The 14,717-nt window shown below is 31.5% G+C and overlaps 2 protein-coding genes across 2 annotated transcripts in view; both read right to left on the minus strand.

Moving 5' to 3' along the window:
• Nucleotides 1-453: 453 nt before the first annotated feature.
• Nucleotides 454-14,717, minus strand: part of LOC122529741 — a 16,669-nt gene continuing 2,405 nt past the window's right edge. Inside the window, exons 5-18 of the mRNA XM_043656153.1 lie at nt 8,337-8,589; nt 8,161-8,264; nt 7,753-8,079; nt 7,040-7,315; nt 6,847-6,906; nt 4,679-4,730; nt 4,352-4,457; nt 3,450-3,657; nt 2,907-3,159; nt 2,735-2,838; nt 2,325-2,651; nt 1,619-1,894; nt 1,375-1,485; nt 454-621 (exon numbers count right to left, since the gene is read on the minus strand). Of these exons, the coding sequence (XP_043512088.1) occupies nt 1,420-1,485; nt 1,619-1,894; nt 2,325-2,651; nt 2,735-2,838; nt 2,907-3,159; nt 3,450-3,657; nt 4,352-4,457; nt 4,679-4,730; nt 6,847-6,906; nt 7,040-7,315; nt 7,753-8,079; nt 8,161-8,264; nt 8,337-8,589 (2,412 nt within the window). The 3' untranslated portion in view covers nt 454-621; nt 1,375-1,419. The remainder of the gene's footprint in view (nt 622-1,374; nt 1,486-1,618; nt 1,895-2,324; nt 2,652-2,734; nt 2,839-2,906; nt 3,160-3,449; nt 3,658-4,351; nt 4,458-4,678; nt 4,731-6,846; nt 6,907-7,039; nt 7,316-7,752; nt 8,080-8,160; nt 8,265-8,336; nt 8,590-14,717) is intronic.
• On the minus strand, nt 9,584-13,223 carry LOC122529766 (odorant receptor 13a-like). The gene is made up of 6 exons (XM_043656190.1): nt 12,898-13,223; nt 12,177-12,429; nt 11,422-11,525; nt 10,929-11,270; nt 10,342-10,617; nt 9,584-9,737 (listed from the first exon to the last, which is right to left on the minus strand). Exons 1-6 carry the CDS (start codon nt 13,090-13,092, stop codon nt 9,675-9,677), a joined length of 1,233 nt encoding a protein of 410 aa, XP_043512125.1. The 5' UTR covers nt 13,093-13,223; the 3' UTR covers nt 9,584-9,674.

Below are 14,717 nucleotides of genomic sequence, written 5' to 3' on the forward strand. Positions count from 1 at the left end.
AACTATCGGATACGGCCGAATTGGAATATATAGAGTAGAGGATCTATTAATTATCGAAAAGTTTCGAATATACTTGGATGTCGTCGTGCTTTTGATCTTCGAATCGCCCTCTATTCATTCATAAGTTAATACTAGTCATCTGTTCTGTGATAGGAAGAGAACCATTATGACGTATCTATCCGTGATCGTGCAATTGCAAATATATGTGCTGGATGGTAATATATGTAATCAATGAGTTATGCATGATTCAAAATCCCCTGAGGGTTTGGGTAGTGGTTGAATGTGGCGATGGAGTCTGACGAGGAATATTAAAGTCCCATGTCGTTTGAGCTGCCGTTTTTGAAAGAAATAAATGATCCAGTGACAGTGAGAACTTTACAGTGTGAATATTATTTTTAAAATAATGCTAAAATAATAAATCCAAACACACGAATGGGGTATTTTTGTCGATAGAAAATTGCCAGACTAAATTTATTTATTCATTGAAAATGTACTCATTTTTAATGTACAGCAACGAATTACTTTATGTACAAGATATATTGTTTCGATTAACATATACTACGAAATTGCTTCTACACGCTGTTTTAACAACGTAAAGTACGATGACGCGGTACTTAAACCCTGTAACAAACAAGATAAACAATTGATTACTATAGTTTGACTAGCTTGTGGTGAAATAAAAACAAGAGAACGTAATTCAGTGAGTGTCCATAGTGTAGCGGCAGGGAGAACATCGAGGAAAACGGTATGTTATAGTGGTGCAGCTCGGGATAAAAATGTCGATGATGAAGCATTGATTGAAAATTGCATTAACTTTTTATTATTATATAACTATAATAATTATTATTATTAGTAATGGTTAATAAACGTCGAGTACACCATGATACAACCGTAAAGTGATTTCGAATTCAGGCGGTTAGGAAATATGTACGTGAGAAGTTCGTTGAATTTCTCTTAAATACTGGGATATATAGAGAGAAATAAAATGTTGTATATGGTACACGTGACTATCGATGGAAATATGTCGAACATGTTGTACAAGGCTAAATTTCTAAAAAAGAGAAAGAAAAAAATATTCGACGAAACAATTAAATTTTGTCGGAATTACATACTTTGTGAATAAATTCATCAGAGTGCAAACCTGCACCAAACATTGCGTGTTTGTGTTAATGAAGTATGAATAGTGTACTGTTAGATTTCTGGCTGCTTGTCAGTTTAATTTGTTATTTTATATAATTAAGTTTTTAAACCCAATTATTGGTTTAAATAGTACTGTAATTATTGAAAACATTAAGAAGATCATCGATCCATGGATTTGCAAGGAAATCAAATCGAAATAAAAATATTTTTCAGCTTTAGTTTTTCATTACCTACCTGTGTATGTGTATATAATATCATTTAACATGAAATCTGGAGGAATTATCCAGCTGTATCCGCAGTTTGCTGCTTTAGTATAGTGAAATATGACATTGCGGAACTCATTATCTGTAATATGTAGACGTTAAGTTATTATAATAATTGAAAAAAATTCTGACAATTTATTAGATGAATTTTTGAAAAGAAAAGAGACTAGTTTGTTAATGCTGTAGAAAATAGGAAGAATTATAAATAATATTACCTTGGTGAAAGTTTCAAGCGATATGGGAAAGAAACCGCAGGCGGTGAGATAGCAGGCTCGTCTCGATCTCATCATTACAATTTGCAAATCCTGTCGTATCATTTTTCCAAATCTGTCCATTGGTAAATATATCCATGGTGCAGTGTATACAGCATTAGCAACATTCATGCTTTCTTGCGCCATGAAATCGCAACTATACGTGAAGATCCACAATTGCGATATGTTAGTCGATAAGAAACATATAAGAGAAATGCGCGATGAAAGTGTCAATTCCACCTGTATATCATGATGCATTACCGATAATTAAACAGTTCTTGTAGAAAACACCGTGAGTGTCAAACATCAAATTTTTCAGGAAGCAATTTATGTATATAAATTTGCAGATATGATAGATTTTAATTCTGTTTATTTCTAAATTACTCGTATATGGAAAAGCAGAAGTATGTTTTCTTGATATATTATTTTTATTTTTAAATAGAATGTATTAGAATGACTGAAAATTTGGTGTCTGATACTTACAATGTTTTCTACAAGGACTCTTCAACTGTTCAAGCCGAATGTTTGGCTTTAAATAAAAATTCATTCAAATTCTTATAAATTTGATTGAATTCAACCTCTTATAAATCATATTGTTTATTTAAGTACGCAAGAAATTCCATAAAAATGAAATATCAAAGCAATAATGTGTCGTATATGATATACTAACCAAAAGCGTCAGATATCCGACGAAACAAATTAATATACTAAACGTTAACACTTGCCCGAGTACGATTATTGTAAAGATCTCCTCGAGCGTGGTAGAGAATTCAATGAGAGTCTGATGTTGTTGTATGCAATTTTTAAATATCGCATAGCACTTAATCGAGGCATCTTCATTTGCGTACTGATCGAGTTTATCTTTGATCTTTAGACTCGGCACGTTCGCTATCCTATACTGCAATATACGAAATTGACTAGCTGCATGCAAGCACATAATGCAAAATATATCGTCGATGCATAGATAACATACGTCATTTTGGTACACAGCCAATGCCTGGTACGAATATAATAAAAATTATTCATAAATACACGAAATCGTTTGGGATCTTTGTGTAAAAAATAGAAATATAATTATACCTGTATCAAGTACATAATTTCATAATATGGTGAGGTAGACAATGGTAGATCTAGATGCATATCAAATATAAGTATCCTTTCTGTCGCATTCCTTCCAATATTTGCTAAAGTTCGATCATTTACAAATTTATTCCTTCCTTCGAAATGAACTGAGGAATGAAGATTGACTTACATATAACTGGGTTGATTATATAGGAAAAAGCCGTGAATTGAGAGAATATTGAGAAGACGCAGACGAAGTAGATGCACATTCGTTTCGTGTCTGCTAGAATTGAATTCTCGTACTGATCGTAATTGAAATGCCAGAAATTCTCCTGCATATGTACGATTAAACGAAAAAACTTTTCCTTGTATATAAATACAGTTACTATTTTTAAGAAAACTAAGAACATTCCCAATAAATTGCACACCATATAGGACGAGATCTGAAACATCAAAATTGAGAAAGTTATAAGCAGATATTTGCGCAATCATATTTTCGGAAATTTAATAAAAAAAGAACTGTTATGTATAATTGTTTCGGGTATCAAATGCTATATAAACCATTGTTGTAAATATTTTATATTTGTTTAATATTTTATATGTGGATATTTTATAAATTTTTTTTCATATTATGTGCATTTGTGCTATTGCACACTTTAGTTTCCTGTAAATTCATAAAAATCCTCGGTCACCGTTGCAATCGTTGGACATGTAAAAATTTTCATATATTTACGCTAAAGTCTCCCCAAAAGAAATAAAGGCCTCTCGAGTATATCCACGCAAAGAAGATGATTGTTAGAATAGTATACACCACTACGGCATTTCTCAGCCACTTTTCAACGCGGGTAGTGCGTAACCACAGGCCGACAACTTTCAGAAAGAAAGTTGTTAATCTGAAAGAAATGTCTTTATGATGTTTCGTGCTCATATTGCATTTCAAACTATCGGATACGACCGATTTGGAATTTATAGAGGAGACGATCCATTAATTATCGAAAAGTTTCGAACATAGTTCGATGTCTTCGTGCTTTTTTGATGTGCGAGTCGCCCTCTATTCGTTCATAAGTTAATATTACTAAACTGTTCTGCGATAGAAAAAAGACAGACAAAAGAGAAAAGAACCATTACGACGTGATCGTGCAATTGCAAATATATATGCTGGACGTAATATATGTAATCAATGAGTTATGCATGATTCAAAATCCCTTGAGGGATTGGGTGGTGGGTAGTGGTTGAATGTGGCGATGGAGCCTGACGTGGAATGTTAAAGTCTCGTGTGTCGTTTGAGAAAAGGCGCTCCCGTTTTGAACGAAATAAATGATCCAGTGACAGTGAGAAGTCTGTGAATATTATTTTGATAGAATAATGCTAACATAATGAATCCAAATGAGTATATACACAAATGCTAAATTTCCAAAGAGAGGAAAAAAAATATTCGATTAAATTACACGAATCAAATAAATTGTGTCGGAATTACATGCTTAGTGAACGAATTCAGAGTACAAACCTGCACCATGCATCGCATGTTTGTGTTAATGAAGTGTGAATAGTGTTCTTCGTTAGATTTCTGGCTGTTAGCCACTCCGTGGTTGAAAGTTATTATTTGCTTTCCAATCTGTGTGTTTAAATTGTTACATGTGCTGCTGGATTTTAATAAATCTTTGCGATGTTCTAGTCCTTCTCTTGATTGGATTTCTAACTAGCTGGCATCTGAATGTAACCGCATATCTATGATAGTAGGCTTTTAATGTATATTGAATATTGTTTTTATAAAAATCTGTATTATCAAAATTAAATTTGGTTGATGATACGTACTTCTGTGTATTTGCTGGATGCATTGTAAAAGCAAAAGAATTATGTAACTACGTAGTAACTTGAGAGGCTGTACGGGATGAACGGTCTATATTTGTCTTGGCTTCTTCTCAACTATACTACGGATGATAGAAAGATCCTATTTTTAACTCTTATGAGCAACGCCTTCCGAATTTTCTTCGACGTTGTCCAAGCTAGCCCACTGCCAAACAAATATTAGATAATAATTGGAAAAATATGCGCTTGTTTCATGATTACTTCAATTATAATTCGCTTTCCGCAGAACTGAAATGTAATCAAGATTTGTATATTTACTTTTGCCTTGGTTCCGTTCTGCAAGCAAGCTATATTAAATATTTTATCGAGTTCATTCTTTCATTTATTTTACTTTTAGAAGAATTGAAATACTTACAAAAAAGATGTGGAAAATTCTTCAAAATTCGTTACAAATTGAACATTTCTATATTCTATATTAGATGTTTCATTTATAACAGTTAAATATTGGAGAATAATTAATTTTTTCTGGTAAAATACGTATTTTAATATTTGAGGAATTGAATCATATTACGCGTTTATTTGTAAATGAAGTAAAAGGTATAAAAGAGTAAGCCTAAGTTTATCTAAAATTTTTATTTTTATTAAATCTTGTTGTTCTGATAAATATTATACGTAATTTCAGGCGAATAAAGAAAAGAAAAAGAAGACTAAAAAGAAGGAGGAGCCAGCTCCTCTTTCATCGGAGCCGGCACCTCCATCAGCAGAGAAAAAACCATCAACTCCTAGTACCCCTAAAGAATCTGGTTCAAGAGCAAGTAGTCGGAGTAGCATCAAAGCTAGACGCGCTGGATCCAGCGTGTTTTCTATGTTTATTCCGAAAAAAGTTGCCGGGTTTAAAGAAATATATTCAAGTGACATTTTGATAACAGGGCAATCGGTATAACTTGGTCGTGGTATAAAATTACAATGAAAGGCGTTATATGAAATAGTATAAAAAAACATTTTATATGAAAGTTGCATGGTTTGCAGGGGCACACTATGTGGCGCATGAATTTGTTTTATAGATCGAGACATTTCGGAGATTGATGGTGAAATTGATGGTGAAAGATAAGCAATGAGGGCTGTTATTAATCTAAAATTATTTCTCGAAAGAAAGGAGAAAAAAAGACATGTGGAAAAGTTTAGAATTCCATGAAAATTGACTGAAATTGCTCTTCTGCTGTATAATATTCAACATTTATGAAATATCTCGGAGGACAAATTGAATAGTCCTTTAAATTGTAAAACTCATTATTCATTTTTTCTCATAGATTGAGGCACGCTATATTGACATACGGTGACAAATTCACTCTGAAGAAGGTCGATTCTGCGTATGATAATATGTATATTAATGACAAAGGATTTATCGATACGCAAAGCCTTATCGCAATGTTAACCGGTACGGAAGAGGAGGAACAATTTTAAGTAATTTTCAGCATTAAAAATTTCTGTTAAAAATTCTGTTCATTGACAATAAGGTCTTGGATTAGCGTTGGATCTAGGATTAGCGTTATCCACTTGATCCATTTTCAAGTGACAAAATTTGATTGAGAAGCGAATATATATTATTTCTTTTTAATTATTTATCGTCAGTACAGCTTATCAGAGAAAAATTTCCACTAAAAAATTTATAAATTTAATAAGTATTGTGAAAACTTTATAAGTATAGTGAATTGTAAATTGTTTTTTTGTATTGTCTGAACATGAAATGGCATTTGATGAAATTACAAGTCGTATAATACCATGATCTACTTTAAAATTAATTTTTTAATGTTGAAGCAGGTAATAAAATTCTTTGAGCTCTCCTTCTTTAAGATTGGCGTTGCATCATGCAACGTGCTTGTGATGATGTAGTAAACTAAAAGTAAATTTAATTTATACATATATAATTAGAATGTAAGGAGTGGGATCTGACACTATTTAAATAATGAGAATTAATAATAATGAGAATTAATATTAATAGATATTTTATTCAATACTGTTGCTCAATTTAAAATTCAAAAATTACAGAGAATCTAAGCAATTTGAAAATTTCTACGATTTATTAAAATTACTCATATTTGTTTGTTTAATTTGAATATTTTGTTGTTTTATGTAATTAAGTGTTTCTTAATCACTTGTTTAAATATTTCTGTAATTATTTTAAGAAACGTATTACTAAAGTTCCACGGATTTGCGAGGAAATCAAATCGAAATAAACAAATTTTTTGGCTTTAGTTTTTCACTTACTCGTGTATGTGTATACATAAAATCATTTAACATGAAACCTGGAGGAGTTATGCCGCTCTATCCACTGTTCGCTGCTTTAGTATAGTGAAATATGACATTGCGGAACTCATAATCTGTAATATGTAGACGTTAAGTTATTATAATAATTGGAAAAAATTGTGGCAATTTATTAGACAAATTATTGAAACGAAAAGGGGCTAATTTTTTAATGCTGTAGAAAATAGGAAGAATTATAAATAATATTACCTTGGTGAAAGTTTCAAGGGATATGGGAAAGAAGCCGCAGGCGGTGAGATAGCAAGGTCGTCTCGATCTCATTATTACAAATTGCAAACCCTTTCGTATCATTTTTCCAAATCTGTCCATTGGTAAATATATCCATGATGCGATGTATGCAGCATTAGCAATATTCATGCTTTCTTGCGCCATGAAATCGCAACTGTACGTGAAGATCCATAATTGCCATATGTTAGACGTTAAGTATAATACAAGAGAAATGCGCCATGAAAGTGGCAACTCCACCTGTATATTGCGATGCGTCACCGATAATTAAATATTTCTTGTAGAAAACAACGTTTGTGTCAAACATCAAATTTTTTTTTTGCCTTAGGAAGCAATTTATTTATTCAAATTTGCAAATATCATACGTGCTTGTTTGTTTCTATTACTCGTACATGGAAAAGCAAAAGTACGTTTTCTTGAAATATTTTTGTTTTCAAGTAGAACGTATGTATTAGAATATTAGAATGACTGAAAATTTGGTGTCTGACACTTACAATGTTTTCTACGAGGACTTTTTAATTGTTCAAGCCAAATGTTTGACTTGAAATAAAAATTCATTCAAATTCTTAGAAATTTGATTGAATTGAAATTTTTATAAATTTGATTGAATTCAAATTCTTATAAATTTCAATAAAGGAAATATCAAAGCAATACTGCTTCATATATGATGTACTAACCAAAAATGCCTGATATCCGATGAAACAAATTAATATACTGAACGTTAACACTTGCCCGAGTAGGATTATTGTAAATATTTCCTCGAGCGTGGTATAGAATTCAATGAGAATTTGATGTTGCTGTATGCAATTTTTAAATATCGCGTAGCACTTAATCGAGGCATCTTCATTTGCGTACTGATCGAGTTTATCTTTGTCCTTTGGACTTAGAACATTTTCCATCCTATATTGCAATATACGAAACTGACCAGCTACGTGCAGGCACATAATGCAAAATATATCGTCAATGCAAAGGTAACATACGCCATTTTGATACAAAGCCAATGTCTGGTACAGATATAGTAAAAATTATTCATAAATACACGAAGTCGTTTGGGATCTATGTGTAAAATAGCAATATGATTATACCTGTATCAAGTACATAATTTCATAATATGGTGAGATAGACAATGGTAGATCCAGATGCATATCAAATATAAGTATCCTTTCTGACTTATTCTTTCCAATATTTGCTAAAATTTGATCATTTACGAATTTATTCCTTCTTTCGAAATGAACTGAGAAACGCAGATTGACAGACTTACATATAATTGGGCGCATTATGTAGGAAAAAACTGTGAATTGAGAGAATATTGAGAAGACGCAGACGAAGTAGATGCACATTCGTTTCGTGTTCGCTAGCACCGAGTTCTCGTACTGATCGTAACTGAAATGCCAAAAATTCTCCTGCATATGTACGATTAAACGAAAAAACTTCTCCCTGTATATAAATATAGTTACTATTTTAAAAAAAACTGTGAACAGTCCCAATAAATTGCACACGATGTAAGAGGAGATCTGAAACATTAAAATTGAGAAAGTTATAAGCAGATATTTACGCAATCATATTTTTGGATATATTATAAAAAAAACATAGAACTGTATATATAATTGTTTCGGGTATCAAATGTTATAGAAACCATTGTTGTAGATATTTTATATCTGTTTTATATTTTATATGTGGAGATATTATAAATTTCTTTTCATATCATGTGCATTTGTGCAATTGCACTTTTCAAAATTTAAATATAATATAAATTCATAAAAGTCCGTGGTCACAGTTACAATCGTTAGACATGTAAAAATTTTCCTATATTTACGCTAAAGTCTCCCCAAGAGAAATAAAGATTTCTCGAGTGTATCCACGCAGAGAAGATGATTGTTAAAATAGTATACACCACTACGGCATTTCTTAGCCACTTTTCAACGCGGGTAGTGCTTAACCACAGGCCGACGACTTTCAGAAAGAAAGTTGTTAATCTGAAAGAAATGTCTTTGTGATGTTTCGCGCTCATATTGGATTTCAATCTATCGGATACGATCTATTAATTAGCGAAAAGTTTCGAATATACTTCGATGTCGTCGTGCTTTTGATCTGCGGGTCGCCCTCTATTCGTTTATAAGTTAATATTACTAAACTGTTCTACGATAGAACAAAAGATAAAAGAACCATTACGATGTATCTATTCGTGATCGTGCAATTGCAGGTATATATGCTGGACGTAATATATGTAATCAATCAGTTATGCATGATTCAAAATCCCCGGGAGGGATTGGGTGGTGAAAAGAGTGGTAGTAGGTGGGTAGTGGTTGAATGTGGCGATGGAGCTTGACGTTAAAGTCTCGTGTGTGGTTTGAGAAAAGAAGCTCCCGTTTTCGAAAGAGATAAATGATCCAGGGACAGTGAGTAGTCTATGAATATTTTTTTGATAAAATAATGCTGAAGTAATGAATCCAAATGTGTATATACGCAAATGAGATATCTGTATCTTCGTCGATAGAAAATTGCCAGACTAAATTTATTTATTCATTGAAAACTCATTTTTAATGTACAGCAACCAATTACTTTATGTACAAGATACATTGTTTACGATTAACATATATTACGAAATTGTTTCTACACTCTGTTTTAGCAACGTAAAGTACGATGCCGCGGTACTTAAAACCTGTAACAAACAAGATGAACAATTAATTACTATATGTTGACTAGCTTATGGTGAAAGAAAAAACAAGCCAACGTAATTTAATGTGGGTGTCCATAGTGAAGCGGCAGGGAGAGCTTTGAGTAAAAGGATGTGATAGCGGTGCAGCTAGGGATAAAAATTTAGATAGTGAAGCATCGTTGGAAATTGGATTGGCTCTTTATTATCATATAATAATTATTATTAATATAATATTAATTGTAATATATTATAATTATATTTATAATAATAACTATCGTTATATATATTGTTATAATTATATCATTCATCATTCTTAATTAAATCGTTTTTGTTCGTTTTTGTTTCTTATTATATCGGTTTTATTTAGTTTAGATTCCAATAAGTGGATTTAATCACCAAGTGTTTATTTAATTGGGAATTCACTGAAATTTGGTTGAAATAAACGAAGGCAATGTAATTGAAAACGGCATCGACGTAATACTATTTACACATTGTCATATAAACGAAATTCTACTGTAATGGTACCTACGATTTGCAGTCTTCGGGCCGCTTTCAAAGGATCGTGACAGAAATGAATTTCTGGCTCGATAGTTAAAATTTTACTTACGCTTGTATATGTTTCTAGGGACACGATGAAAAAACCTCTGCCTGTTAGGTAACAAGGTATGCTGGATCTCATGATAACGATAGTCAAATCCTTCCGCATCATCCTTCCGCTTGTGGTCGATGGCAAAAATGGCCAAGGTCCTCTATACACAGCGATGGCTATGTTTAAGCTTTCTCGTATGATGCAGTCGCAGCTGTAGGTGAACATTAGTAATTGGCATAGACACCCTGATATATGACAGATGAAGATCGTGCGTACTATATTCGATGTTTTTGCCTGTGATCGACAAATATGAAGACAATCTTCGTTAAAAAAATTCACACGTATTTACTTCTACGATTTTAGACTAGAAATTAGATTTTGTTACAAGTTATTATGACACATTGGCCAATATGGATTAAATAATAATTTTTTTCACATTGTCAGGTTTTTGCTGTTAGATTTTTTACTGTTTATCCAGTTGTATAATGCTTGTTTTCTACGTCTCTGTGCTAATTTTGTGTAAATAATCGACATTATTAATTACTTAGTGAAAATGAGCATTATGTCAACCGGTAATTGGCCATCATAGTAAATATTATACTAACTATCAATATTTGGTATCCGTGGAGACAAATCATCATACTAAAAACCAGTATTTGTACGAGAACGATCAAATTGAATACTTCTTCCAGTTTCTTGCAATATGCTATAAGCGCTTGATGTTGCCGGATACACTTTTTAAATGTTTCGTAATATTTGTTTGCGAAGCACGATGAACTCGCTTTGAATGTCTGATTTATTTCTAGCGTCTCTCTATTCATTAAATCCGTTATATTGGAAATTCTGTATTGCAATATTCGAAACTGAGCAGCCACGTGTAGATTTAAAATGCATAAGAAATTGTCGAAGCAAAAATAAGTTATCCCGATATGATACAAGGACAAAACCTGTGAATTTTGTTCAAATAACATTATTAAATATTATTGGGTGATTACTAAATGTTATTAAATATTATTGAGTGATTATTAAGTATTTTCTTGTTTTTAGTAGTGAAATTAATGAAATAATGACGATAACAGAGTGATGATATGACAATACCTGTAGGACAAACGTTATTTCGTAGTATGGTGTTACAGTCAGTGGTAAGTCAACCCACATGTTGAATGGAAGTATCCTGTCTGATGCATTTCTTGAAATATTTGCTGAAATAGATGTTCAAGTAGCTTGTTTCTTTTTTTTTTTTTTATTATTTCGTATGTAGATATCAAAGTATTCCTCCCTATGAGAAGGAAATACAGGTGATGTGATAAATCTTTTGTGTAAAATAAAAAGAAAATGATTTCATCTTTGTATATATTGTATTAATGAGGATAGTGGATTGTAAATTAGATCACATTGGATTGAACGGAAAATTTGTTTCATTTTTACGATCAATTTGGACATTAATACTACACGACACAATTAATCAAGATATTCGCCAGATTTTCAATGATTCTTTATTATCTTCTTAGTATAATGCATTTTAATTCCTAAAACCGCGATTTATGCGGAATGTTTGTTCTATCTGCTAGTACGAAAAAAAAAAATATTGGAGAGAAAAGCCGGCATCAGTTATAAAAATATTTATTTTATATATGTTCACAGAAAAAAATAAGACAATTATTTTATAGCAAAATATGAATATATAAGTATATATGTTATGAAGTAAAAACTTCATAGGAGGGGGAAGTGCTTCATCCTACCTGCTGCACTCTCACTCCATAAAATTGAATAAATTACCACTTTTGGATAAATTATAATTGGTCTTCCGTTCAACGTAATATTTATAAAAAAATTTTAATTAATCGACTTACCGATAATTGGTTTAAGAACGTAAGCACCAAGAGTCGCCATGATGGAAATGGTCAAGAATGAAACGAAGAAGATACACTTTCGTTTACAGCCGATTATAATTCTTTTCTCATAGTCGTTGTAATCCGCATACAAAAACCTCTCTTGCAAGTACAAAATTAAACGGAAAAAATCTTCCTTGTGAGCGAGCAGAACGAGTATCTTGAGAAATGCCATCGATAACGATAAGAGATTGCATGTGATGTAAATACAGGTCTTTAAACAAAAATATTAGACATTCATGTAATATGTGACGATCTGTGAAAAAGAAAGAAATATAATTACACGAACAATTAGAATGTTTTGAAATTTTAGAGTGCAGCAACACCTTGATTAACGTTCAAGGTATGTTCTTAGAAGAGAAACTATTAAACCAAGTAACATTAAATAAGATCATCTTAGCACGTAGCATGTCAATAGGCATAAAGAAACATGGACTAAGAATAAAGAAATTTTGCTTTAATTTCAAGTTATTTTTGTACTAATTTATAACGGACATGTTAAACACACACAAAGGAAAGAAAGACATTCGGTAATGACATACAAGACATATTAAGAGAATACTGATGTAATAATCTACACATTCTCTCTATTTTACGATACATGATACGTAAGAAAATGAGAACAGAGTGTGCTATCTTTTCGTCCCGGAGTGGTATATCAATTTCTTAATTGTGTACTTACACTAAAATCGCCCCAAGAGTAACACATATCGGTAATCTGTATCCACGTACCGAAGATGATCGCTATCATCGTGTAACCCACCGTAATGTTTCTAACGCGTTGCTCGGACTTGTTGGCCGCTATCCACAGTCCCACAAGTTTCATAAAAATGGACGTCAAGCTGATAGATACGTCGTTGGTCTTGCGAAAACTCATATCGTATTGTTAACAACCGGCTGAACTCGGTTCGGATATTGAACTCGTTTTACCCGTATTCGCATTGATTGATCGGGGACGATCAATCACTTTGATCTATCGGCATCCCTTATTCACTAATCGTGTTCTTCGTAGTAATTTTAGAGTACGGATTTTATTCGTCGGAAGAAAGGGAGAATAAAGAAGGGAAAGAAATGAAAAGAGGGAAAGGAAATATAACAGAACGCTCGATCACAGTCCCTGGATACTCTACTATACTTTATTATTTGGAAGCCAGTATATTAACCGGATCGATGTATTATGCATGATTTCTGAGTCTAAAGAGACCCAGAATTAGTGTGTGAAATCAGACTACTGTCAACAGCTGTGCCGTTTTTGTTAAAGGGAAATGTAGCATGTTAAATCTCGCATGCAGGATAAGAAACATGTTTGTAAGTTCCACTGTGTTTTTAGAAAGTGAAAAAGTGCATTCTATGGCGAAAGAAGATCTACTGAGGTAGTGCATTTGCTTGTGATCTGATTCGTCTGCGACATGACTAATTGTAAGTTGAATTAATTAATTAATTGGCGAAGAAATTTACCTATAAGTTGAAATATTCATTGTGTTTTAATCATTCGAGCTAATTAAAATATTGAAATAAATAATTAGTTGTTTATTAAAATTAAATATATTGATTGAAAGAAATTTTATATAGAAAAAAAACATTTTTAGTTATTTCTCTTCGGAGTTCGATTATTCGTTGAATTTCGATTTATTATTCAGATTGCTTATTCCTCCATTACACTGGTTAATCGAGATTCTACTGTGTATTTATTTATTTAATTTAATTTATTTTAAAATTTATATTAAAATGTATTTAATTAATTTAAAAATAAGATTTTAATTAAGTAAGAAAAAAGCATTAAAACGAAAGATTAAATGTTTGATGATAAATTAAATGTTTAGTTTAACGATAGCAAAATGTGAATATTCTCACTTGAAAATATACATATATATATATTTACATTTGAAAATTTATATATGCATTTATCGATAGAATATTAATAAAATAAAATAAATTTTTTTTTATTAAAAGCTTGTATCGCTTTCTTTCTCTTTATATTACGAATTCAGTAATGAGACATTGTATAGTCATTATTTTCTCCTTATGTGTAAGTTTGAAAGTTTTTTATATTTAATAAATTTTAGTACGATTAGATTATGTACATCTTATGTATATGTATCTCATGAAAGCTGATTAATTGATTTTATCATTAGAGAATTATATTCTTTTCTAATCAATTTAATTTATAGCATATAAATGTTTACACTATGTGTGTACACTGTCACAATTAATATATATCACGAAACGGAATGTTGTTTTAATAATGCAAAGTATGATGCTGCTGTACTTATAACCTGCAAAAGACGATATGCGAATTTTGCTTCACAATAATTTCCATGGAACGTAAAATGATAAATTTAAAATGATAACGTTACTCTCATGTAATTTTATCCAACAACTGGATAATAATTTAATTAAATCATAACCTTTTCGATTCTGGTGATACGAATTTATCGGAAGCTGGCAATACCATAAATACTGACATATTTATTCCAAATTGTCAATAGCAAGGAAACATAT

Source organism: Frieseomelitta varia, unplaced genomic scaffold (genome assembly GCF_011392965.1).
Source record: "Frieseomelitta varia isolate USP_RPSP 00005682 unplaced genomic scaffold, Fvar_1.2 scaffold_307, whole genome shotgun sequence".
NCBI lineage: Eukaryota > Metazoa > Arthropoda > Insecta > Hymenoptera > Apidae > Frieseomelitta > Frieseomelitta varia.

Excerpts from the sequence above, each read along its gene's own strand:
- LOC122529766 (XM_043656190.1), bottom strand. The coding sequence starts at position 13,092 with ATGAGTTTTCGCAAGACCAACGACGTATCTATCAGCTTGACGTCCATT. Across the intron at positions 11,271-11,421 it reads AAATAACGTTTGTCCTACAG|GTTTTGTCCTTGTATCATAT; the intron begins GTATTGTCATAT and ends CAAAATTCACAG. Across the intron at positions 10,618-10,928 it reads ACGGATACCAAATATTGATA|GCAAAAACATCGAATATAGT; the intron begins GTTAGTATAATA and ends TGTCGATCACAG.